Raw genomic sequence first — 24475 nt, 5'->3', positions numbered from 1 at the left:
ATAATAAATGGGTCCATGAAGTTCTCTCTCCTCCCCTTTGTTAGCCTCCTCCCTTTCTATTACTCAGCTGATGCAAGACACAAGAAACTGAGAGACAGACTGAAACACCACTGTGTTATGAAAGGGATGATCACCTGATTACTCATGACTGGTGCAATGCCACTCATCATAGAGGCAACCAGGACTGAACTGAGGTCAAAGACCTGTTGTGACCTGTCTGATGTCAACAGTTAAAACAAGACATTAAGATTAAACCTCAGTATTAAGACCCCATTGAAATTGTCGTTCTAGTGTATGGGAATAATTCAACTGAAAGAAAGTTGTTCTATTCGGACACTTCCTATTGTATCATATCCCGCTGTTTAACATCTTGTTCTGCCCGTTGCGAGGCGGTTGTTGTATGAGGCTAAGGGTACGGGCTGCTGGTTTCTCTCGAGTCTTCCTGAAAGATGGAGAAGATGCCAGTATGGTGGCTGGCTGATAAGCTTTCTACAGAAGAAGAGTGACAAGATGTACTAGATACAGTTGAGGTTGGGGTTTCATTCTCAGACACACACCTCTCTACAGAGAAAGACACAGGAAAAGAGGAAGGCGGGAGAAAGGTTCCACAGTCCCTATCATTTTCTTAATCTCTCTCCTCTTCCTCCCTTTCTCTGTAGCTCTTCAGAAGAAGGACTGGATGGTGCCGGATCCCTTGGAGGTGGAGTCCTTCTTTGAACCAGAGCGTGACTAAGTGGGGGCCTGGTTGGAATTGACATCACTGGACAGGAAGCCGGCGATTCCCCCGGCCCCGGCAGAGGGTGCGTCATTCAATTTACTGGCTGAAATGTGGAGCAGGGTGAGGGGAGGAGTCCTGTATAGAAAGATAAGGAAAGAGTGACACATATACAAATGACAGTGGTGGAAAAAGTACCCAATTGTCATGCTTGAGTAAAAGTATAGATACCTTAATAGAAGGTTAATCAAGTAAAAGTGAAAGTCAGCCAGTAAAATACTACTTGAGTAAAAGTCTAAAAGTATTTGGTTTTAAATATACTTAAGTATCAAAATAAATGTAATTGCTAAAATACACTTAAGTATCAAAAGTTAAAGTATAAATCACTGCGTGGCCAAGCACGCCTCCAATTCAAACATAAAGTTTGCAGACGACACAACAGTATTCGGCTTGATTACCAACAACGATGAGACAGCCTACAGGAAACAGCAGAGGGAGCACCCCCCTATCCACATCGACGGGACATCAGTGGAGAAGGTGGAAAGTTTTAAGGTCCTCTGCATAAACATCACGGACACACTGAAATTGTCCACTCACAAAGACAGTGTGGTGAAGAAGGCGCAACAGCGCCCCTTCAACCCCAGGAGGCTGAAGAAATTTGGCTTGTCACCTTAAACCCTCACAAACTTTTACAGATGCACCATTAAAACCTCTTTTGGCTAGGGGGCAGTATTTTCACGTCCAGATGAAAAGTGTGCCCAAAGTAAACTGCCTGCAACTCAGGCCCAGAAAATAGGATATGCATATTATTTGTAGATTTGGATAGAAAACACTCTGAAGTTTCTAAAACTGTTTAAATAATCTGTAAGTATAAAATAACTGATTTGGCAGGCGAAATCCCGAGCACAATTCATCCAGGGAAACATGTTTTTGAGCTCAATGTGTTTTCCATTAGATTTCTATGGTAATCCCCTTTTAATATTTCTGATTTTTGTGTAGCACCTGCCTGGTTGAAATCTGATTTTCATGTGTTTGTATGCGTGGTGCTGTCCTCAGATTATCGCATGGTCTGCTTTCGCCGTAAAGAGTTTTTGAAATCTGACACTGTGGCTGGATTAACAAGAAGATAAGATGTATTTTGATGTATAACACTTGTATGTTTAATGAATTCTTATTATGAGTATTTCTGTTTTTGAATTTGGTGTGCTGCAATTTCACTGGATGTTGTCAAATCAATCCCGTTAACGGGATCCGAGCGGGAATAGGGGTGAAGGGATCCCTAAGATGTTTTAAGAGCATCCTGTTGGGCTGTATCACCGCCTGTTAAGGAAACTGGACTGCCCTCAACCGCAAGGCTCGCTAGAGAGTGGTGCGGTCTGCACAACGCATCACTGGGGGCAAACTACTTGCCCTCCAGGACACCTACAGCACCCAATGTCACAGGAAGGCCAAAAAGATCACCAAGGACAACAACAACCACCCTGCTGTTCACCCTGCTAACATCCAGAAGGCGAAGTCAGTACAGGTACATCAAAGCTGGGACCAAGAGACTGAAAAACAGCTTCTATCTCAAGGCCATCAGACTGTTAAACAGCCATCACTAACACAGAGAGGCTGCTGCCTACATTCATTGGCTAATGTAATAAATGATCACAAGTCACTTTAAACAATGTCACTTTAAATAATGCCACTTTAATATTTTTTTACATATCTCTTACACTACTCATCTCATATGTATGTACTGTATTTTATATAATCTAATGCATCTTGCCTATGCCTCTCGGTCATCGCTCATCCATATATTTATATGTACATATTCTTATTCCATCTGTTTAGATTCGTGTGTATAAGATAGTTGTTGTGGAATTGTTAGATAACTTGTTAGATATTACTGCACTGTCGGAACTAGAAGCGCAAGCATTTCGCTACACTCACATTAACATCTGCTAATCATGTGTATGTCACCAATAACATTTGATTTTATTTGTGAAGGCTGTGCATGGCAAGGTCAGTCCTCCACCATACCACAATCCTCTCTGTCTGGGTAAACCCTGCAGTCACAGACAGACATTTTTATGAAGTAGTGTTGCACGGTATACTGAAACTTCGGTACTTTTTCGATACTAGAACATGAAAAAACGTTTGGTACTATATTTGTTTATACTTTAGGTACTTCACGGATCAAGCATGTCTATCAACGTCCCCTACCCTTTATTATAGCGTGAACCTTGCCTGCTCCCCCTTACTCATTGCTAGCCTGCACTGGGAGTCTGGGATGTATTATGTTAGCTCCCCTCTCACGCTGCACAAAAGTTAACACACTTAAATATATCTGGTATCGTGTCAACACTAGTTTGAAGGATGTGTAGAATGAATAGTTGTGAAGTGTTAACATACAGTGGTAGTATTCTATACAAGTCTTCTTCTATGAAACTAATACAAGTCTTCCATGAAACTACTAATCCATCTATCTGTGTACCACAGGAGGAGCTGAGGACAGGTGAGAAGGCAGTGGTGTGTTTTAAGTTCATTAAGCACCCAGAGTACCTGAAGGTGGGGGCCAAGCTGCTGTTCAGAGAGGGAGCCACCAAAGGCATCGGCCAGGTCACCAAGCTGCAGCCTGTCTCCCAGTCACAGCCCTCACAGAGTGAGGAGGAGGACGAGGCCTAGAATGCAGAACCACCCAGTGGAACAGGAGAACTACAGCCGTCCCAGCTAGATCCCAGGATCTAGAACATCGGAGAGGGTTCCGTCTCTTTCTCCTGTCGTCTTCAGCCTACCTGGTTCTTCCAAAGCCCCTCTCCTGTCATCTCAGCAAAGAACCGACTTTTCCCTCAACTTCTGTCTTTTACTTTGTTTTTCCAAAGCCTTGTCACCAAACCTTTTCTCAAGCCTTTTCAAGAACTGCTATTTCGATTGTTTCCTTTTGCTTTTCTAGATACTGATGAGGGAAGTATATATTTTGTCTCCTGTGTCACCTGTTCACCTAGCAACAGTCACCACGGTGAGGTTGAGGTGTAAGGAAGACCTGGTTACAAAAGGCACAGAGATCTATCCAATAGTGACTATGGAAATGAGTGTAAAGCAGCAGTCACCTTAAACACAGTTGATTCACACCTCTGAGTGAAGTGCTTACACACACTCGCCTCTCACTCAAACATACACTACCCTTCAAAAGTTTGGGGTCACTTAGAAATGTCCTTGTTTTTGAAAGAAAAACACATTTTTTTGTCCATTAAAATAACATAAAATTGATCAGAAATACAGTGTAGATATTGTTAATGTTGTAAATGACTATTGTAGCTGGAAATTGCTGATTGTTTTATGGAATATCTGCATAGCTGTACAGAGGCCCATTATCAGCAACCATCACTCCTGTTTTCCAATGGCACGTTGTGTTAGCTAATCCAAGTTCATAATTTTAAAAGGCTAATTAGATCATTAGAAAAACTTTTTGCAATTATGTTAGCACAGATGAAAACTGTTGTCCTGATTAAAGAAGCAATAAAACGGTCCTTCTTTAGACTAGTTGGGTATCTGGTGCATCAGCATTTGTGGGTTTGATTACAGGCTCAAAATGGCCAGAAACAAATAACTTTCATCTGAAACTCATCAGTCTATTCTTGCTCTGAGAAATGGAATACCATGCGAGAAATTGCCAAGAAACTGAATATCTCGTACACTGTGTACTACTCCCTTCACAGAACAGAGCGAACTGGCCCTAACCAGAATAGAAAGAAGAGTGGGAGGCCCCGGTGCACAACTGAGCAAGAGGACAAGTACATTAGTGTCTAGTTTGAACAGATGCCTCACAAGTCCTCAACTGGCAGCTTCATTAAATAGTACCAGCAAAACACCAGTCTCAACATTAACAGTGAAGAGGCGACTCCGGGATGTTGGCTTTCTAGCCAGATTTGCAAAGAAAAAGCCATATCTTAGACTGGCCAATAACAATAAAAGATTAAGATGGGCAAAAGAACACAGCCACTGCACAGAGTAACTCTGCCTAGAAGGCCAGCATCCCGGAGTCGCCTCTTCACATTTGACGTTGAGACTGGTATTTTGCTGGTACTATTTAATGAAGCTGCCAGTTGAGGACTTGTGAGACATGTTTCCAGTTTGCGCTGTTCTGTGTGGGGTGGAATACCACATATTTATGTATAGATCCAGTTTGTATATTATGGTACACATAAATAAAAAGTTGTTACATTAACTTTTGTCTGTGTTTTCTATAGATTCTACACCTCAATGGTATAGTTAGGCTGTTAACCTGAAGGGTGTCCTGGTGAAAAGCTGTAATAAATGGGTCCATGAAGTTCTCACTCCTCCCCTTTGTTAGCCTCCTCCCTTTCTATTACTCAGCTGATGCAAGACACTGGAAACTGTGAGTCAGACTGAAACACCACTTTTATGAAAGGGAGATCACTTGATTCCTCACGTAGAGAGAATGTACACAAAAGCATGTGACACCCAGAAATGGTGCAGTGCAACTCATCATAGAGGCAACCACGACTGGACAGAGGTCAAAGATAACAAAACAGACATTAAGATTGAACCTCAGTATTAAGATCTTATTGAAATTGTCATTCCAGTGTTACATTGTTAAATTATATTGTTAAATCCACATAATTATATTGTTAAATCCACAAAATGAAAGTAGTTATATTCTGTTAGTTCCCAGATCATTGTCATACGTTTACCTTGTTTACCTTGTAGCTCTCACACCAGCCTAACTCTGCCATGACCTGGAAGTAAACCCAACATGAGGTTTCCACTTATCTTCTCTTTTGTTTGAAACTGTAAGGAAAATAATCTGATATGGAATAGTTAAAAAAATACCACTTCAGTACGAGCATGTGTTCAACCGCTGTGGAGATAGTCACACTACAGCCCAGTTTCTGCAAAATAGGCCTCTGTTTCTACTGATTACACTGACTCATTAGTTTATTCACAAGGTGGGCCAAATGTCTGTTGGCTGACCTTTTAATATTATCACAGCAAAAGCCCAATAGCACATGAGGCATTTTGCATGTTTGCCTTCTCTTAGATTTGCATTGGTAAAACTAAGCAAACAATTTCCTTGAACACAAATACTGTATCTAAGCTGAATGCGCATTAAACTGAGTGCCTGAACTTTGCATTCGCTCGTCATGTGTGATGCTACCATCTAGTGGCAAAAACACATTTCACATGGTTGATAAAAAAGGCCCACAACACAAGCACTATTTTCAATGTTTAATGGAAACATGATCACAGAAATATACAAGCTTCTCGAGACAACATATCCCTTGAAAGAGGACCTCCAGGAAAGTATGGCTTTACCAATATCTGTAGAACTATCATAAAATATGTTAATTTTCTATAGGTAAAAATATTTATTCTGTACAATTGCCATTACAATTAAACAGCATCTCACCATACAATCGCATAAATTGTTTTGGCAGTGAGTTTAGAATATTGTTGGTCAGTTTAAATAGCATCAGCAAAAGTAACCAGTCCAGCACAGTGGATTCTCTACCTCCTTTCATGGTCCGTCTCTTCTTTTCCTCCACTTTGTCCTCAGCTCCTCTTGAAGAAGGAGTCCAGCGTACCAGTACTACCACCTTGGGAGCGGGGCCGTTTAGGCTGAGGTGTTGACTGGCCCCTGGCCCGCGTCTTCCCCCGGGACAACTGAAGGGCGCCTGCCCTGAGAGGGGGGCGGGAGGCAGTTGAAACAGAGGAGAGAGAGGAGGAATGAAGAGAGGTGTTGGTGGTTGTGCTTGTAGAGGAGAAAGAGTTCTGTAGGTCCAAGGCAAAGTGGTAATCATTATGTTCAGGCATCTCCCAGGCCAGCACGTCCTGGCCACAGCACTCACAGGTCAGCAGGTCCTCTTTGGCCACACTGGCCAGGCACTGAGGCGGGTCAGAAGGGGGATCATAGGGCAAGTCTGACCCCACAGACTGTTTTTCCTCTGATAGAGTACAAGTTCCCTCCCCAGACCCCAGAGATTGGTCCTCTGCTTGGTTAGAACTAGTGAGTTGAGTGTGTTTAGTGTGTTTCCCTTTTACGTTCGCAGTCTGCTCGTCACATATTTCAGCTTCCGGAGCTGTGTAACTTCCTGCTATTTCACACCCAACTGTGTCTGTTAAAAGTTGGACACTCCCTATTGTATCATATCCTACTGTGGAACATCTTGTTCTGCCTGTTGCGAGACTGTCGCTGTGTGAGGCTGCGGTTACGGGCTGCTGGTTTCTCCCAAGTGTCTTCCTCTGAAAGAAGGAAGTGATGCCAGTATGGGGGCTGGCTGATGAACTGACAACAGAAGAAGAGTGACAAGACGTACTAGAGACAGTTGAGGTTGTTGTTTCATTCTCAGACACACTCCCCTCTAAAACAGATAAAGACACGGGAAAAGAGGAAGGCGGGACAAAGGTTCCATTGCCCCTATCATTATCTTCTTCCTCTCCCTCCTTCTTCTGTTTCTCTGCAGATCTTTGGAAGAAGGACTGGATGGCGCCGGGTCTCTTGGGGGTGGAGTCCTTCTTTGAACCAGAGCAAGACTGAGTGGAGGCCTGGGTGGAAGTGACATCACTGGACAGGAAGCTGGCGATTCCTCCGGCCCCGGCAGAGGGTGAATCACTAAATTTACTGGCCGAAATGTGGAGCAGGGTGAGGGGAGGAGTCCTGGATAGAAAGAGACAGAAAGAGAAAGTGAGACGCATACATTCGAAAACAGACAGCCATGGGAAATCAACGTCTCTGAAGATTAAGATTTCAGGGTGGCTATAGTTGTGTTCCAAATAATGGTGTTATATTTGTCATGCTCTCTAGAGTTGGTTGCATATATAGTTAATGTTACGGCAGACTTAATTTGTGCAACTTGCCATGCTGCCTGATGGTTCCCTGCTGTGTTGAGACTCTTGAGGATTGCGAAGCTATCCGAGGAGATCTTGGTGGCGTCGTAGCGTGCCAACGAGCAGCACCGAGAGAAACTGCTGAGCCTTTTATCACCCAACTGCCTTACACCCACAGTCAACTGCTTAGCCACACGACCATTCTACACAGAGGGAGAGAGAATGAGTGACAGAAATGGAATGGAGAGGAGTGACAGGCATGCAGGTGGGGAGGTACAGTTGAAGTCGGAAGTTTACATACACTTAGGTTGGAGTCATTAAAACTTGTTTGTCAACCTCTCCACAAATGTATTGTTAACAAACTATAGTTTTGGAAAGTTGGTTAGGACATCTACTTTGTGCATGCCAAGTAATTTTTCCAACAATTGGTAACAGACAGATTATTTAACTTATAATTCACTGCATCACTATTCCAGTGGGTCAGAAGTTTACATACACTAAGTTGACTGTGCCTTTAAGCAGCTTGGAAAATTACAGAAAGTCATGTCATGGCTTTAGAAGCTTCTGATAGGCTAATTTACATTTGAGTAAATTGGAAGTGTACCTGTGGATGTATTACTAGGCCTACCTTCAAACTCAGTGCCTCTTTGCTTGACATCATGGGAAAATCTACAGAAATCAGCCAAGACCTCAGAAAAACAAATGTATAACTCCACATGTCTGGTTCATCATTGGGAGCAATTTCCAAACGTCTGAAGGTACCACGTTCATCTGTACTAACAATAGTATGCAAGTATAAACACCATGGGACCACACAGCCATCATACCGCTCAGGAAGGAGACGCGTTCTGTCCCCTAGAGATGAACGTACTTTGGGATTAAAAGTGCAAATCAATCCCTGAACAACAGCAAAGGACCTTGTGACGATGCTGGAGGAAACAGGTACAAAAGTATCTATATCCACAGTAAAACGAGTCCTATATCGACATAACCTGAAAGGCCGCTCAGCAAGGAAGAAGCCACTGCTCCAAAAACGCCATAAAAAAGCCAGATTATGGTTTGCAACTGCACATGTGGACAAAGATCATACTTTTTGGAGAAATGTCCTCTGGTCTGATGAAACAAAAATAGTACTGTTTGGCCATAATGACCAACGTTATGTTTGGAGGAAAAAGGGGGAGGCCTGCAAGCCGAAGAACACCATTCCAAACGTGAAGCACGGAGGTGGCAGCAACATGTTGTGGGGGTGCTTTGCAGCAGGAGGGACTGGTGCACTTCACAAAATAGATGGCTTCATGAGGAAGGAAAATGATGTGGATATATTGAAGCAACATCTCAAGACATCAGTCAGAAAGTTAAAGCTCGGTCGCAAATGGGTCTTCCAAATGGACAATGACCCCAAGCATACTTCCAAAGTTGTGGCAAAATGGCTTAAGGACAACAAAGTCAATGAATTGGAGTGGCCATCACAAAGCCCTGACCTCAATCCTGTAGAAAATATGTGTGCAGAACTGAAAAAGCATGCGTGAGCAAGGAGGCCTACAAACCTGACTCAGCTACATGAGCTCTATCAGGAGGAATGGGCCAAAATTCACCCAACTTATTGTGGGAAGCTTGTGGAAGGCTACCCAAAACATTTGACCCAAGTTAAACAATTTGAAGGCAATGATACCAAATACTAATTGAGTGTATGTAAACTTCTGACCCACTGGGAATGTGATGAAAGAAATAAAAGCGGAAATAAATCACTCTGTCTACTATTATTCTGACATTTCATATTATTAAAATAAAAGTGGTGATCCTAACTGACCTAAGACAGGGCATTTTTACAACTAAATGCCAGGAATTGTGAAAAACGGAGTTTAAATGTATTTGGTTAAGGTGTATGTAAACTTTCAACTTCAACTGTAGATTATCCTTCCGTCCCTCAGTCTCATGAGAGTGTAACCAGACAGGGAGGGATGAGACAAACAGAGGATGGTGAGATGAAGTCCCTCACCAGCTCTCTGTCCTTGGTCAGTCTCTCCTCCAGCTCCAGAGCCAGCTGATAGAGCCAGTGCTGCACCTGCAGAGATAAGACAAGAGTATTTTATTCAGACATCAACAGACATAGAAGGAACAGAGCTCAAGAGGAATCAAAATGGGAGATTGGTGCATCTCAATAGATTATGGCCAGAGGCAGGCAGAAGAACAGATGGAGAGAGGGCATGAATATAGCCAAGTACCCGCTCTCTGGTAGTGAGAGATGTCTTCCCAGGGAAGGTCTTGCTGCAGCCGATGGATTTAGGGAGTTGTCTGGGCTTCACTGCGTCAAAGTCAATCCCCCAACACAGGTCATACAGCCACTGGCTGAAGATAGCAATATTTATTTATATCAATATGGGAACTACAGTGCCTTCGGAAAGTATTCAGACCACTTGACTTTTTACACAGTGTTACATTACAGCCTAATTCTAAAATGGATTTTAAAAAAAACATCCTCAGCAATCTACACACAATACCCCATAATGACAAAGCGAAAACAGGTTTTTAGAATAAAAATACATCTAATTTATGTAAGTATTCAGACCCTTTGCTATGAAATTGGAACCTTTTGCTTATGTGCATCCTGTTTCCATTGATCATCCTTGAGATGTTTCTACAACTTGCTTGGAGTCCACCTATGGTCAATTCAATTGATTGGGCATGATTTGGAAAGGCACACACACTTGTCTATATAAGGTCCCACAGTTGACAGTGCATGTTAGAGCAAAAACCAAGCCATGAGGCCAAAGGAATTGTCCGTAGAGCTCCGAGACAGGATTATGCCGAGGCACAGATCTGGGGAAGGGTACCAAAACATTTCTGCAGCATTGAAGGTCCCCAAGAACACAGTGGCCTCCATCATTCTTAAATGGAAGAAGTTTGGAACCACCAAGACTCTTCCTAAAGCTGGCCGCCCAGCCAAACTGAGCAATCGGAAAAGGGGCTTGGTCAGGGAGGTGACCAAGAACCTGATGGTCACTGACAGAGCTCTAGAGTTATTCTGTGGAGATGGGAGAACCTTCCAGAAGGACAAACATCTCTGCAACACTCCATCAAATCAGGCCGTTATGGTAGAGTGGCCAGATGGAAGCCACTCCTCAGTAAAAGGCACAATAACAGCCTGCTTGGAGTTTGCCAAAAGGCACCTAAAGACTCTCAGACCATTAGAAACAAGATTCTCTGGTCTGATGAAACCAAGATTGAACTCTTTGGCCTGAATGCCAAGCATCACGTCTGGAGGAAACCTGTATAGCAAAGGGTCTGAATACATCCCTACGGTGAAGCATGGTAGTGGCAGCATCATGCGGTGGGGATGTTTTTCAGCGACAGGGACTGGGAGATGAGTCAGGATCGAGGCAAAGATGAATGAGGCAAAGATGAATGGAGCAAAGTAGAGAGATATCCTTGATGAAAACCTACTCCAGAGCGCTCAGGTCCTCAGACTCGGGCGAAGGTTCACCTTCTAACAGAACAACAACCCTAAGCAACAACCCCAAGATAACGCAAGAGTGGCTTTGGGACAAGTCACTGAATGTCCTTGATTGGCCCAGCCAGAGCCCGGACTTGAACCTGATTGAACATCTCTGGAGAGACCTGAAAATAGCTGTGCGGCAACAGTCCAAATCCAACCTGACAGAACTTGAGAGACTCTGCAGAGAAGAATACAGAAACTCCCCAAATACAGGTGTGCCAAGCTTGTCGTGTCATACCCAATAATTGATGCTGTAATCACTGCCAAAGGCACTTCTGAAATGGTCCACCCACACAGACAGAGTGGTGAAGAAGGCGCAACAGCGCCTCTTCAACCTCACGAGTCAAAAACACTCACAAACACTCACAAACCTTTACAGATTCACAAATGAGAGTATACTGTCGGGCTATATCACAGCCTGGTACGGCAACTGCTCCACCCACAACCGCAAGGCTCTCCAGAGGGTAGTGAGGTCTGCACAACGCATCACCGGGGGCAAACTACCTGCCCTCCAGGACACCTACATAAGCCGATGTCACACTAAGACCAAAAAGATCATCAAGGACAACAACCACCCGCGCCACTGCCTGTTCACCCCGCTATCATGCAGAAGGCGAGTTCAGTACAGATGCATCAAAGCTGGGACCGAGAGAAACTGAAAAACAGCTTCTATCTCAAGGCCATTAGACTGTTAAACAGCCATCACTAATATTGAGTGGCTGCTGCCGACATAGACTCAAATCTCTAGCCACTTTAATCATTAATAATCTTGCCTATGCCGCACGGCCATTGCTCATCCATATATTTATATGTACATATTCTTATTCATCTCTTTCCACTTGTGTGTATAAGGTAATAGCTGTGAAATTGTTAGATTACTTGTTAGATATTACTGCACTGTCGGAACTAGAAGCACAAGCATACAACATGCTAACCATGTTCACGTGACCAATAAAATGTGATTTGATTCAACAAAGCATAGAGTAAAGGGTCAGAATACTTATGGAAATATAATGTTTCAGTTTTTTATAAATGAGCAAAAATGTCTAACACTGTTTTTGCTTTGTCATTATGGGGTATTGTGTGTAGATTGATGAAAAAAATGATTTAATACATTTTAGAATAAGGCTGTATCATAACAAAATGTTGAAAAGTCAAGGGGTCTGAATACTTTCCGAAGGCACTGTACATTAGCCACCACTGGCACCAAATAGTATAACATCTTTAAGAGGATAGTTACTTTTACAACACCAGATTGCAATATTACAATTTTAGCTAATAACTTAAAATTATCCACAGTATTACATAAGTGTGGTTCATTGAGGAAGAGTGGTTTATATACTTCATGATATGAAGGAAGTGTGTGTTGTTTACCCAGTCTTGTCTCCAAAGTGCTGTCCCAGCTGGGCCTGAGAGAAGCGGGTTAGTTCCCCCATGTTCTCTACCTCCAGGGTCTCTGTGATGGACGCCCCCAGCTTACCCCCCAGGTTTCGGCTGGAGAGAGGAACAACAGGAACAACATCAGTCTATCTCTGAGTCTGTAAAGTTGATTCTGTATTCATCTGCATAGTCTGATGGTCCTGTAGTCCAGGAAAGATCGTATTGTATGTTGCGTTTATTGACGGATATGTGTAATTGTGTCAATTCTCTTAATTTTCTCTCAGTTACAGCACACGGTTAGTTTTAACTAGCAGTACACTCACATTTTGCCAATGGGAAGTGAGTTGAAGAGCTCTGGAACAGAGCCTAATGGCAGGAGTGTCTGGCGGTTGGGTTTGTTCAGACCACAGGCTAGTTTAGCCAGCACCTGAGGAGACATGATAAATAAACAGACTGGCCTGGAACTGACAGCTGAAAGGACTGGCCAAGTTTCCACCATGTTGCTACGACCAGTTGTGTTCTGCCAGGATTCAGTGATCATGACAGAAAGGACACAAGTAAAGAAAGCTAGTAGAACTTTTGACAGAAAGAGGTAGAACACACTGGTTGTGTTGAGAGGGGAAGAGAGTACTGACCTTGTTGTGGGATATCCCTGCCGAGCAGCGGTAACCTGTGTGCTGCTCCACTGCAGCCCTCATCTCCTCAACGATCACAGCCCCCAGAGCCAACTGCAGCTCTGCACAGCCAGAGCCCCCTGACACAGAGGACAGCCACTGCTGCAGGCCACTGGACCTGCGCTCTTCTGGGGAAAAACATGGAGAGGAGCACCATGTTAACATACCGTTTTACCCACTTCATATGTCTATACTTTATTCTAGTCAAGGCCTATCCTATATAACTACTGTTGTACACCCCTTTTCTATTCATATACTGCCCATAATGTCTATATACACCATCATATACACTGAGTGTACAAAATATTAAGAACACCTTCCTAATATTGAGTTGCAACCCCTTTTGTCCTCAGAACATCCTCAATTGGTCAGGGCATGGACTCGACAAGGAGTCGAAAGCAGGAATGCTGGCCCATGTTGACTCCAAGGCTGGGTGTCCTTTGGGTGGAGGACCATTCTTGATACACACGGGAAACTGTTCAGCATGAAAAACCCAGCAGGGTTGCAGTTCTTGACACAAACCGGTGCACCTGGCCTATACTGCCATACCCCGCTCAAAGGCACTTAAAGATTCTGTGTTGCCAATTAATTCGCTGAAATGGCAAACATACACAATCCATGTCTCAATTGTCTCAAGGCTTAAAACTCCTTTATTAACTTGTCTCCTCCGCTTCACCTACACTGATTGAAGTGGATTTAACAGGTGACCTCACCTGCACACACTCCGACTCCTTCTAGAAGTAAGAGTTATTTTGTACCTCCAGCCAACCGCAATCGCTCTATTGAGACATACTGCAGACTCGTTGAAAAAGATGTTGGGAATCTCTTTTAAGAACAAGTACATATCTTTCCATAATTTACGTAAGGATGAAAAACAAGCGTTGCTTGACTTAGTCTGGTACGTCAGTCCTTACCCGCCCTGCTGATAAGGGTGGGTCGGTAGTAATCATGGATAGGACAGTTTATGTAAATGAGTGTCAGACAACTGCTTGACAACACCTTATCCAAGAAACTCAGAAGTGACCTCACTTCCCAATGTCAGAACACCATCTTTACTGTCCTAGATGGGTTTTTAAGTTCTGGTCTAATCACCAAAAAATAACAACTTTTTGGCTATTCAACTCCCTAAAATTGCCACTTTCTATACTTTGCCAAAATTACACAAGAATGTTACAAAACCTGCTGGGTGCCCTATTGTAGCAGACATTGATACAGTTTACGGCCCCTTTATCAACTTTTTTTTTATCAGACCACTCACAGAACAGCTCCCCTCCTTTGTAAAGGACACCAGCAGTATGATCTCTATCATTGAATCTCTTGATCCTCTCCCTGAGAATACTTTGTAAATGACTTCTGATGTCGAGTCGTTATACACGAATATTCCACACGAGGGCGGTATTGAAGCTATGGAACATTTTCTTCTGCAACGTGACCCTAATGAACAACCTTCCAGTGCATTCATGCAGTATAACATTGGGTGAAATAGTACACACACAACAACTATTTAATGTTTCTAAAGGATTTCTTTATCCAGATGAAGGATACTGCTATGGGATCCCCTAACTATGCTAATTTGTACGTGGGTTACATGGAGAAACAGTCAATTCTCAATCCTCTCAAATGTTTCCTTGCCTAACATTATTATTTGGAAACGGTACATAGATGATATTTTTGTTCAATGGAGGGGTGATGCAAAACAGCTCCAGGCTTTTCTTAACTCTTGTTCTGAGCACCTGAGATTTACTATGCAATCTGAGACACGTCAAATCAGTTTCCTTGATCTTTTGATTTTGTGTGAGGATAATGTAGTATACACGGATTTTTACAGGAAACCTACTGATCGTGACAGTTGATGAAGGCTGATAGCTGTCACCCGCTTCCCTTGAAAAACAATTTGCCCTACAGCCAATTCTGTCGAATCAAAATAACATATGGCTGAGATAAAATTCAAGCAAAGGGGGTACAAAAATGGTCAAATACTGCCATTGAGACAATCCAATCCAAAACAAATCAAGACATGATCTCTTTCAAGGACAGTCTCGCAAAAATAATCATTATTGCGTTCTTACTACGCACTATTCAAATTGCTCTGAACAAATTAAAGGAATTGTTCACAAACATTGGCACATTCTAAGATCTGATGACAGTATCGGTAATGTGTTTTCGGACCCTCCCTTGGTAGTATTCTCGTGGGGCAGAAATCTTAGAGATCAATGGGTAAACTCTGATTTACCACCCCAAAATTGCCCCGCACAACATCCATTTGCACCTCTACTGGATGGAAACTACAAGTGTAATGGCTGCACTCAATGCAAAGGCATGTACAAATGTAGATCCTTCAAACTGGGAAACAGATCCCAATTAAAAGGTGTTATTACGTGCTCCACTAAGGCAGTTATTTATCTTATAACTTGTCCTTGTGGTAAACAAATTATGTGGGTAAAATGCAAATTAAAAGTATGAATCCCGGAGCATCGCAGAACCATTTGGTGCAAAAACTCGACGTACCCAGTTGCGGCCAACTTTTTGGAAGCGAACCACTATTTCGTCCCTTCATTATATCGGCATCGAAAACGGTCACCCTCCCTTCCCATCTATGCTTTTTATATGTTGTATTTATATCTGCAAATTAACCAATGAAATCAAGCCACACCCAGCCATGATTGCAGAGACCTGTGTGTCGTTTGACACTATATTTAAGCAATAAGGCCCGAGGGGGTGTGGTATATGGCCAATATAACACGGCTAAGGGCTGTTCTAACGCACGACGCAACGTGGAATGCCTGGATACAGCCCTTAGCCGTGGTATATTGGCCATATAACACAAACCCCCGAGGTGCCTTATTGCTATTATAAACTGGTTACAAATGTAATTTGAACAGTAAAAGTAAATGTTCTGTCATACCCGTGGTATACGGTCTGATATACCACAGCTTTCAGCCAATCAGCATTCAGTGCTCAAACCACCCAGTTAATACAAACTAGTGACCCGCAGTGTCTGTTATTATACCATGATGGAGACAGCTTGTCTGTTGGTTATTAAATTGTTGCATCTGAGCTCCTAGAGTGTGCAGCTCTCCTTTTCTTTTTCAAGTGTTCTACTCTGCTAGCCCGCACCTCGCCTAAACAGGTGTGCGTTTCTTTCGCCTCCAAATTGACCTCAATAAAGGACAATAGTTTTCGCCTGGATTCACCTGGTCTATCTGTCATGGAAAGAGCAGTATTTTGTACACTCAGTGTATATTTATATTCTGAACTCTGACATTGCTCGTTCTAATATTTCTTAATCCCTTTTGTGTGTGTGTGTGTGTGTGTGTGTGTGTGTGTGTGTGTGTGTGTGTGTGTGTGTGTGGGGGGGTATATGTATCGTTGGGTATTACTGCACTGTTGGAGTTAGGAACATCTGCTAAATATGTATACGCAACCGATAAAATGGAACTGACATGTTTTATTTGAAAGTCTGCACTGACATGGTCTTTCATTAGAAACCCAGGGATGTGGACAGATACAGGATATTTGATTAGAAACCCAGGGATGTGGACAGATACAGGATATTTGATTAGAAACCCAGGGATGTGGACAGATACAGGATATTTGATTAGAAACCCAGGGATGTGGACAGATACAGGATATTTGATTAGAAACCCAGGGATGTGGACAGATACAGGATATCAAGATATCGCATATATAAAATGAGAACACAGCACTAAAAGAGATAGGCCTAAATATTTTCTGAAATGCTAAAACTCAACACTCATTTAGAGTTCTTGGGGTAAACTAACCGCGGTTTAAAACCCACCTTTATCAGTTGTGGTGTCCTGTGCTGCTTCTTCCTGGTCAAGAGGAGCCAGTGGGTAGCCCTGGACGTGGCTGGTCTTCAGGAGCTGAGGGTCTACCTGCAGGTCAGTCATGCTTTTCAATCTCTGCTGTATCGCAGCAGTCAGGTCCATGTAGGCCTCGTCAATACTGGCCCTCTCGAGCACAGCGAAGCGTGACATCACCTCAAACACCTGTACACTCGCCTCCCGGTAACTACACAGGGGGTGACAGTTAGCTGGTTAGCACTGCAGGCTTTCCGAAGGGGTTCCTGGGGATTCACTTAGTCACCGAAGTCATTTAAAATATTGTATAATGGACACGTACTGGGTGAGGTCTGCCTTCCCATGTGACTCTCTGACCCTTGCAACCTGGAGATCTGGGCACAGTTTCTTGGCATCGTCTGCCCACATGTTCCTGGTGACACCATGGGCCCTGGCCTCATAACTCACAGCTATGATACTGGGTAAAGATAAAGTGTGAGAACATGACTTGACTATGATATTCTGAACAGTCCATGCAACAAAAAAACGGTAATGTATGGGAGAGACAAACGTTTTGCAGAGCTGAGAACCAGGCGATGTAGGTATGCATCACAAATCAGGACCAGCCTGAACTAATGTTTAACTCCACTGACTGTCTCCATTACATTATAATGGACACTGAAGTTAAACCTTAGCCAGCCTGACCCATACAACTAAGAAACATGGGGTAAGGGCGAAACACCTACGAGTCACTCCCACTGTCCCATTGCCCCTAGGTCTACATGTTTTTATTCTGGATTGATGTGTGCATGCTAGCTACGCCGCTCTCAATCCCATTGGCCTTGGGAAGGAGACTCTGTGTCGGTGACTCACCCGCCTCCCTTCCATGTCTTGTACTGTGCGACCACACACGGTGTGTTTTTCAGCGCTGGGTTCAGCCTCTGTTCCACTTGCACGTAGAAACAGTCCATATCCACCAACGCCACAACCCTCTCCTTCCCATAATCCATTCCAGAAGAGATACGGAACGACTGGACAGCACTGGAAGTTAAAAACGAATTGTTATGGTAGAATGCATGTTAGCTAGCTAGATAAAGCTACCGACCTACATTGGATATAAGTTAGTTAGTTAGCCTATCTAATAGCTATCTAGATTGCTAAATGTAAAATATGAAACTTGAAACACACAACGTTAAGATATTACTGTAGCTAAATAGCGAAGGAAACAAATTAGATAACGTTACATTACATTAATGCTACATAATGTAACTATGCCGCTCCCCGAATAATCTTCTTCTGTGGGGTTTAATGGCGGTTGGCATCCAATATTATTTGTGCATTACCGCCACCAACTGGACTGGAGCATGAACCCATTATACTTTGTGATGCAAAAATGGAAAAGGGGAAAGGAAAAAAGTACCCTGCCAACTAACCCTACACTCATTAAAACCCACGACTCCATTCCACTATTTTGACCCGATCCTACACCAGGATGACAGCCTGGGAGAACGGGACACTAATCATTCAACACACCCTGTAACTCTTCTGCTGTAAAATTTTGTCATCCCACGTACTGTACTTCTCTGCAGCTGCCACCACAACACCTATTTTCTGTGACTTACGTTCCATTCCTGAAGTAAAGTTGATAACCATGGTAATAAAACACTAAAAAGCCAACCTTACTGAATGAAGCACTTTTAATTTGTAGGCCTATCACTCTGTACTGACAAAAGTCTACTACTCACCAAGAGCCTCTTAGGATCCTTCACCCTTGACCCATCTTCCACTACTTTCTTCATTGCCTCAGAATACAACACTTTCTGTAAAACTCTGACCCTGGCAACCTCAACCTGTCTCTCTCGCACCAGACACTTCTGATCCCCAGCAACATAGGCACCCCTACAGTTAACACATACCACTTCTTTCACCGATACTACACATTCCTTTGTCCCATGCCCTCCTGCACACTTCTCACATCTAGAAATCTCCCTCCTACATACTGCTGCAACCTGTCCATAAGCTTGACACCTAAAACACCGTAGTGGATTCGGCACAAAAGCTCTTATGGGATAACTGATATATACTAAAATGACTTTGTCGTGTAATGACTCAGCATTAAAACTAAAAAAGACAGACAGTGACTATTCTGTTCTACCACCTTCGCCACCGGGTCTGTGTCGCACCATACGTTACAGACACCAGGAATCTTCAACTTCAGTTGATCCACCATCACCCTTACCACTACCCCAGTAAACACTCCTTTCAAAGGTGTTCTATTCTTGACAGCAAAGCAAATAACAGGTCTTGTCCCCATTCATGTGATGCGGAGCGACCACTCCCTCTGGGAGGAAGAAACACAAAAAATATTCACAAGTCCACTTCAGGTTACTTTCAACGATTCAACAGTACCCAACTGGGTCAGCCAAAAAGAAGGGGTCCACTTTCTCCCAAAACGTCTCTCCTACTGGACCAGTCATCTTCATCATGAGCTCCAAGATCTTCACTACTCCTGCAACCTCAGGTAATTCATCCTTATTCTCTTCCAATTCACCTCCAGTGCTACTGGAATACAGCTCATTCTGTTTGTACTTGACCCCAATCTTCCTTGACGCACCGCCTCTCTTGTTGTTGATGTCTGCATCGGATTCAAACTCGTAACCTACTTCCTTCCATCTCTCCAAGCCTGGAAATATACTTCCATTAGAATCCTTATTACTTTCACTGTCAGCCTCCATATTCCTTTTGTCTCCATCCATTTCCACTACTACTTTTCGTTTGAGTCTCTTGAACGCGCCACCTGACTAGCAGACTTCAAAAAGCTCAAGCCACTAAACAGCCGGACGACCCTCGCCGAATCATCTGAATCAACTTGACTTTTGTACGTTATTTCATGGAATGTTATCAAACATAGTTGAAGTCGGAAGTTTACATATACCTAAATCAAATACATTTAAACTCAGTTTTTCACAATTCCTGACATTTAATCCAAGTAAAAAATCCTATCAAACGAGTAGTGGATGATGGAGTAAGAGCGTCCTTATCTGTCACTCAAGGAAGGTAAGATCCTTATACTGCTAGCATCTATGTTTAGTAAAGCAGAATGAATAGGGTTCAGTAATGTCCCATAAACAGTCCTATGTGTTGAATATGTTGAATTTAATAATATAAAATGTGTTGAATACTTTTCCCGCTGCAGCTGTCTAAATCAATAATAAGTTAATAATAATACCCCCTCCCCCGGTTATCCCACACTGTCTATACTTCACAAAAATGCTTATTTAATTTAAATGTGAACTAAATTATTTTATGATTTATTAGTAATAGTGTCCATATTTTACTGAACAAATATATAAACACAACATGTAAAGTGTTGGTACCATGTTTCATTGGCTGAAATAAAATATCCCAGAAATGTTCCATACAAACAAAAAGCTTATTTCTCTAATTTTAGCACTAATTTGTTTCCATCCCTGTTAGTGAGCATTTCTCCCTTGCCAAGATAACCCATCCACCTGACAGGTGTGGCATATCAAGAAGGTGATGAAATAGCATTATCATTACACAGGTGCACCATGTGCTGGGGACAATAACAGGCCACTCTAAAATGTGCACTTTTGTCACAAAACACAATGCCACAGGAGCGTGCAATTGGCAGGCTGACTGCAGGAATGTCCAGCAGAGCTGTTGCCAGATAATTTAATGTTAATTTCTCTACCATATGCCACCTCCAACGTCATTTTAGAGAATTTGGCAGTACATCCAACTGGCCTCACAACCGCAGACCATGTGTAACCACGCCAGCCAAGGACCTCCACATCTGGCTTCTTCACCTGTGGGATGGTCTGAGACGAGCCACCCGGACAGCTGATGAAACTGTGGGTTTGCCCAACCAAAGAATTTTTGCACAAACTATCAGAAACCGTCTCAGGGAAGCTCATCTGCTTGCTCGTCGTCCTCACCAGGGTCTTCACCTGACTGCAGTTTGGCGTCGTAAACCGACTTCAGTGGGCAAATGCTCACCTTTGATGGCCACTGGCACACTGGAGAATTGTACTCTTCACGGATTAACCCCGGTTTCAACCGTACTGGGCAGATGGCAGACAACATGTATGGCGTTGTGAGGTTTCTGATGTCAGAGCACCCCATGATGATGGTAGGGTTATGGTATGGGCAGGCATAAACTACAGACAACAGACACAATTGCATTTTAACGATGGCAATTTGAATGCACATAGATACCATGATGAATCTGAGGCCCATTGTCGTACCATTCATCCGCCGCCATCACTTCATGTTTCAGCATGATAATGCACGGTCCCATGTCGCAAGGATCTGAAAATGTCCCAGTTCTTCCATGGCCTGCATACTTACCAGCCATGTCACCCATTGAGCATGTTTGGGATGCTCTGGGTAGACTTGAACGACAGCATGGTCCAGTTCCCGCCAATATCCATCAACTTTGCACAGCCATTGAAGAGGAGTGGGATAACATTCCACAGGCCACAATCAACAGCCTGATCAACTCTATATGACGGAGATGTGTCGTGTTGCATGAGGCAAATGGGGGTCACACCAGATACTGACTGGTTCTGATCCACACCCCTACCTTTTTTTAAAGGTATCTGTGACCAACGTTTGCTTATCTGTATTCCCAGTCATGTGAAATCCATAGATTAGGGCCTAATGAATTTATTTCAATTGACTAATTTCCTTTAATATGAACTGTAACTCAGTCAAATCTTTGCAATTGTTGCAAGCATTATATTTTTGTTCAGTCTATATAGTTTATCTGACACATAACATTTGTATTTTTGTCTCTCAGAGATTTTAGGTATTCCAGGCCTATATGTTGACCAACAACATGTGACTGGAATTGTAGGAGGGAATCTCAATGTTAATTGTTATGGTAATTCTGGAGCTATAAGGTGGTGCAGGTTGGGTGGCTCTTGTGGGGATAGGAGTGTTGGGAATTTAGATGGAGCATCAGTAGAATTAAAATGGATTATTGATGCCATTGGAAGAATAGTCGTAACAGTGACTATGAGTGCACTAAAAATGAAGAACACAGGCTGGTACTGGTGTGCATTGGGAGACCTACAGATGCCTGTTCATATGACTGTCAATCAACAAACCACAACACAGAATCCCACCATAAGTAAGTATTGAGTGACTATTTACGACGATCCATGCTTTAATCCATGCTTTACTTCCTCATTTAGAAGCTAGTCAAATTCTGAAAGTAGTGTTCTTTTTTTAAAACATTTGTAGCAATGCAAATCCCACAGAAATGTATGCAAACTTACCACACATTTTATGTTAAATTTAAATATTTAGATGGATGAACATTTGATTGATAAAAGGTTTCTATAAATAAATACAAATATGGCATTTACATTTTATTCAATTGGCAAATGTTCTTATCCAGAGCGACTTACAGGAACATTTAGGGTTAAGTGCCGTGCTCAAGGGCTCTTTGAGTGGTTAGAAAATGAATAACTAGATATGGAAATATATTCTGGAGAAGGGAAGTATAGTATAGGGAAGTAAGGAGGTAAGTATAAAGTGTTTAGAAGTAAGAAGTGTCCTCTGCACATCTGCTCTCCAAAAACTGTCTGTCTGACCATTTTCAAAATGTCATGGCAAAACAACATTCTTTAGACAGACTGGAATTGTTGGTTCCGTTTTTCTGTGCTCCGTTTTATTTACTTAACAAATAAGGAACACTCAAAATGTGCACTTATAAATCATAACAATTTTAATCAAAATACAGCTGTAGACAGAAGTCAAAGATCAAACATCACACATACAACTGATGTCTCTCCTGAGTTCTGCCCCATAGGAAAAGTCCCAAGTTATTTTATTAAGCCCGAAGTCCAGCCCTAGTGATGTCACTGCATACGTCATTACCTTCTACTCATAAGCCCATGCATACACAGCTATACAAACTTGCAAGAGATACAATAGTTCCAGTGTTTTCTAAGGGTTCAGCAGTAAATGTCCACTCCCCCAAGTTGATTTATAGAGGTATGTCTGACTAGTCTCTTACCTCTTTTACTCTTTTACTTTAGTGCTTTCTCACAGACCCCATGCAATATTTCACACATCTCTCAGGCAGAGACCAGAAAAGACTGTGGAACAATTAAACCTTTATAATGTATATATATTTTGTTCATGTGTAGTCTAGGACCCTATGCATGTAGTGGGGCAGGGGTCTAACCCTCCCCCTTCTATTAATACAACATAATAATAATCAATTATTATAATACATCAAACATTTGGTGCAGCCCCTATCATGACCCCAATTTTACCCCATCATTCCCCCTTCAATCATAATATTATCCTCTGAAATCAAACAGATTTGGCAATCCCCCGGATCCATTTGATCCCAGGGGTGGTCTGCTAAAGGGAGAAACAACTCCTGAGGTTCCTGGAATGGTGGTGGGGTGAGTCTGTCTGTACTCCCATTCCTCCTAAGTCCTAGGAAGAACCACACGAGTTGAATAAACAATGGGATTAAGAGAAACCAGAAAATGCACCAGTCTCACCTTTAGCACAATTTGTATCAGCTTCCACCAACACCATCACTCCAGCATGTTCATGAGCAGTTAGTCATTTTCTTACAAATATAAACAGTAACCAAAATCACCAAACCTCCCACAAGTATAGGAGAAAACAATGAAAACAAAGTCAACATAATTTTCCCCATTACATTTCCAAATTTAACATTAAACCAGTCACCAATTTTGTTAAAAACAGATTTTTCAGATTTAGAGAGAGTTTTACTAAGATCAGCAATCTTATCAATTGTCGCAGTCATGTTCTCAGAGGAGTCAGGGAGGAGTATAACACAATTTTCAGGATCAATAATACCTAGTACATTACAGTGTCCTCCTTCCTTCACCAAAAGATCATCTGAAGCCTCATGGCGTCTAACAACTGCTTTCAGATTTTGGACATCAAATGAGAGTTGGCTAACTCCTCGGCTCGTTAAATTCATATGGGGCTGTAAAGAGTATGTTAAATTGTTTACCCACTTTCCTAGGACAGTCACACCCCAGGAGGGTATGACTGGCATACCAAAAATCTGACCCAGGTGTAGAACATGACCATAGGCTTCTTGATTGTCTGTGATGAGTCGTTTGGCACGCTTCAATTCCCCAGAGTTGGTTTTACCTGTCTCATTGAAAAGATAGGTGACTGGAATTCTTAACATGTACATTTCTGTTCTCCCAAAATAACAACATCCCCCCCATCCAGGAGGTAAAGTGAGATACCTCTTATCACTGCATACCCACATCCATCCAAAAGGTTCTCTCTTGCCTTCCTCTATCCTGGAAATGTTTACACTGGTCACCTGTTGCTGTAAGTCTAACACACTACAATCCCCTTTATGGTATTGTTTCTCCTATCACTATACTCTTCTCTCAGTTGTCCCATATAAACACAACAAGCTCTAGTATCTCCCATATCTTCCGCCTACCAGATGAGGTAAATTTGCTCCCTTCTTGAGACCACCCCAAATCCCCTATTGTTCAACAGTATTTTTAGCCAAGCCCTTTACTATACAGAGAGCAAC

At 42.6% G+C, this 24475-nt stretch overlaps 1 protein-coding gene across 2 annotated transcripts; it reads right to left on the bottom strand.

Annotated features, from left to right (window-relative positions):
* Window positions 1-5937: 5937 nt before the first annotated feature.
* Window positions 5938-18249, bottom strand: polh (polymerase (DNA directed), eta). 2 transcript variants are annotated; one of them, XM_021611000.3, is made up of 11 exons: window positions 18149-18249; window positions 17773-17940; window positions 17243-17377; window positions 16899-17131; window positions 13061-13227; window positions 12749-12852; window positions 12420-12539; window positions 9775-9898; window positions 9549-9614; window positions 7580-7752; window positions 5938-7379 (listed from the first exon to the last, which is right to left on the bottom strand). In XM_021611000.3, the coding sequence occupies exons 2-11, from the start codon at window positions 17907-17909 to the stop codon at window positions 6275-6277; spliced, it is 2364 nt and encodes a 787-aa protein (XP_021466675.3). In that variant the 5' UTR covers window positions 17910-17940; window positions 18149-18249; the 3' UTR covers window positions 5938-6274. The 2 variants fall into 2 exon arrangements, with proteins under 2 accessions (XP_021466675.3, XP_090096410.1); XM_090240284.1 differs by lacking the exon at window positions 17243-17377 and having other exon boundaries at window positions 16899-16995; window positions 18149-18217.
* Window positions 18250-24475: the final 6226 nt, after the last annotated feature.

The sequence above is a fragment of the Oncorhynchus mykiss genome, chromosome 1 (genome assembly GCF_057628025.1).
Source record: "Oncorhynchus mykiss isolate SJ-2025 chromosome 1, ASM5762802v1, whole genome shotgun sequence".
Lineage (NCBI taxonomy): Eukaryota > Metazoa > Chordata > Actinopteri > Salmoniformes > Salmonidae > Oncorhynchus > Oncorhynchus mykiss.
This window is presented reverse-complemented; position numbering and strand designations above follow the sequence as displayed.

What these genes read in the sequence shown, in the direction of transcription:
- polh (XM_021611000.3), bottom strand. Translation starts at nt 17,909, where the DNA reads ATGGATTATGGGAAGGAGAGGGTTGTGGCGTTGGTGGATATGGACTGT. An exon ending in AAGACATGGAAGGGAGGCGG is followed by an intron (nt 17,378 to 17,772) that starts GTGAGTCACCGA and finishes ATCTTTACCCAG; the next exon opens with TATCATAGCTGTGAGTTATG. An exon ending in GGGAACCATCAGGCAGCATG is followed by an intron (nt 7,380 to 7,579) that starts GCAAGTTGCACA and finishes CTTTCTATCCAG; the next exon opens with GACTCCTCCCCTCACCCTGC.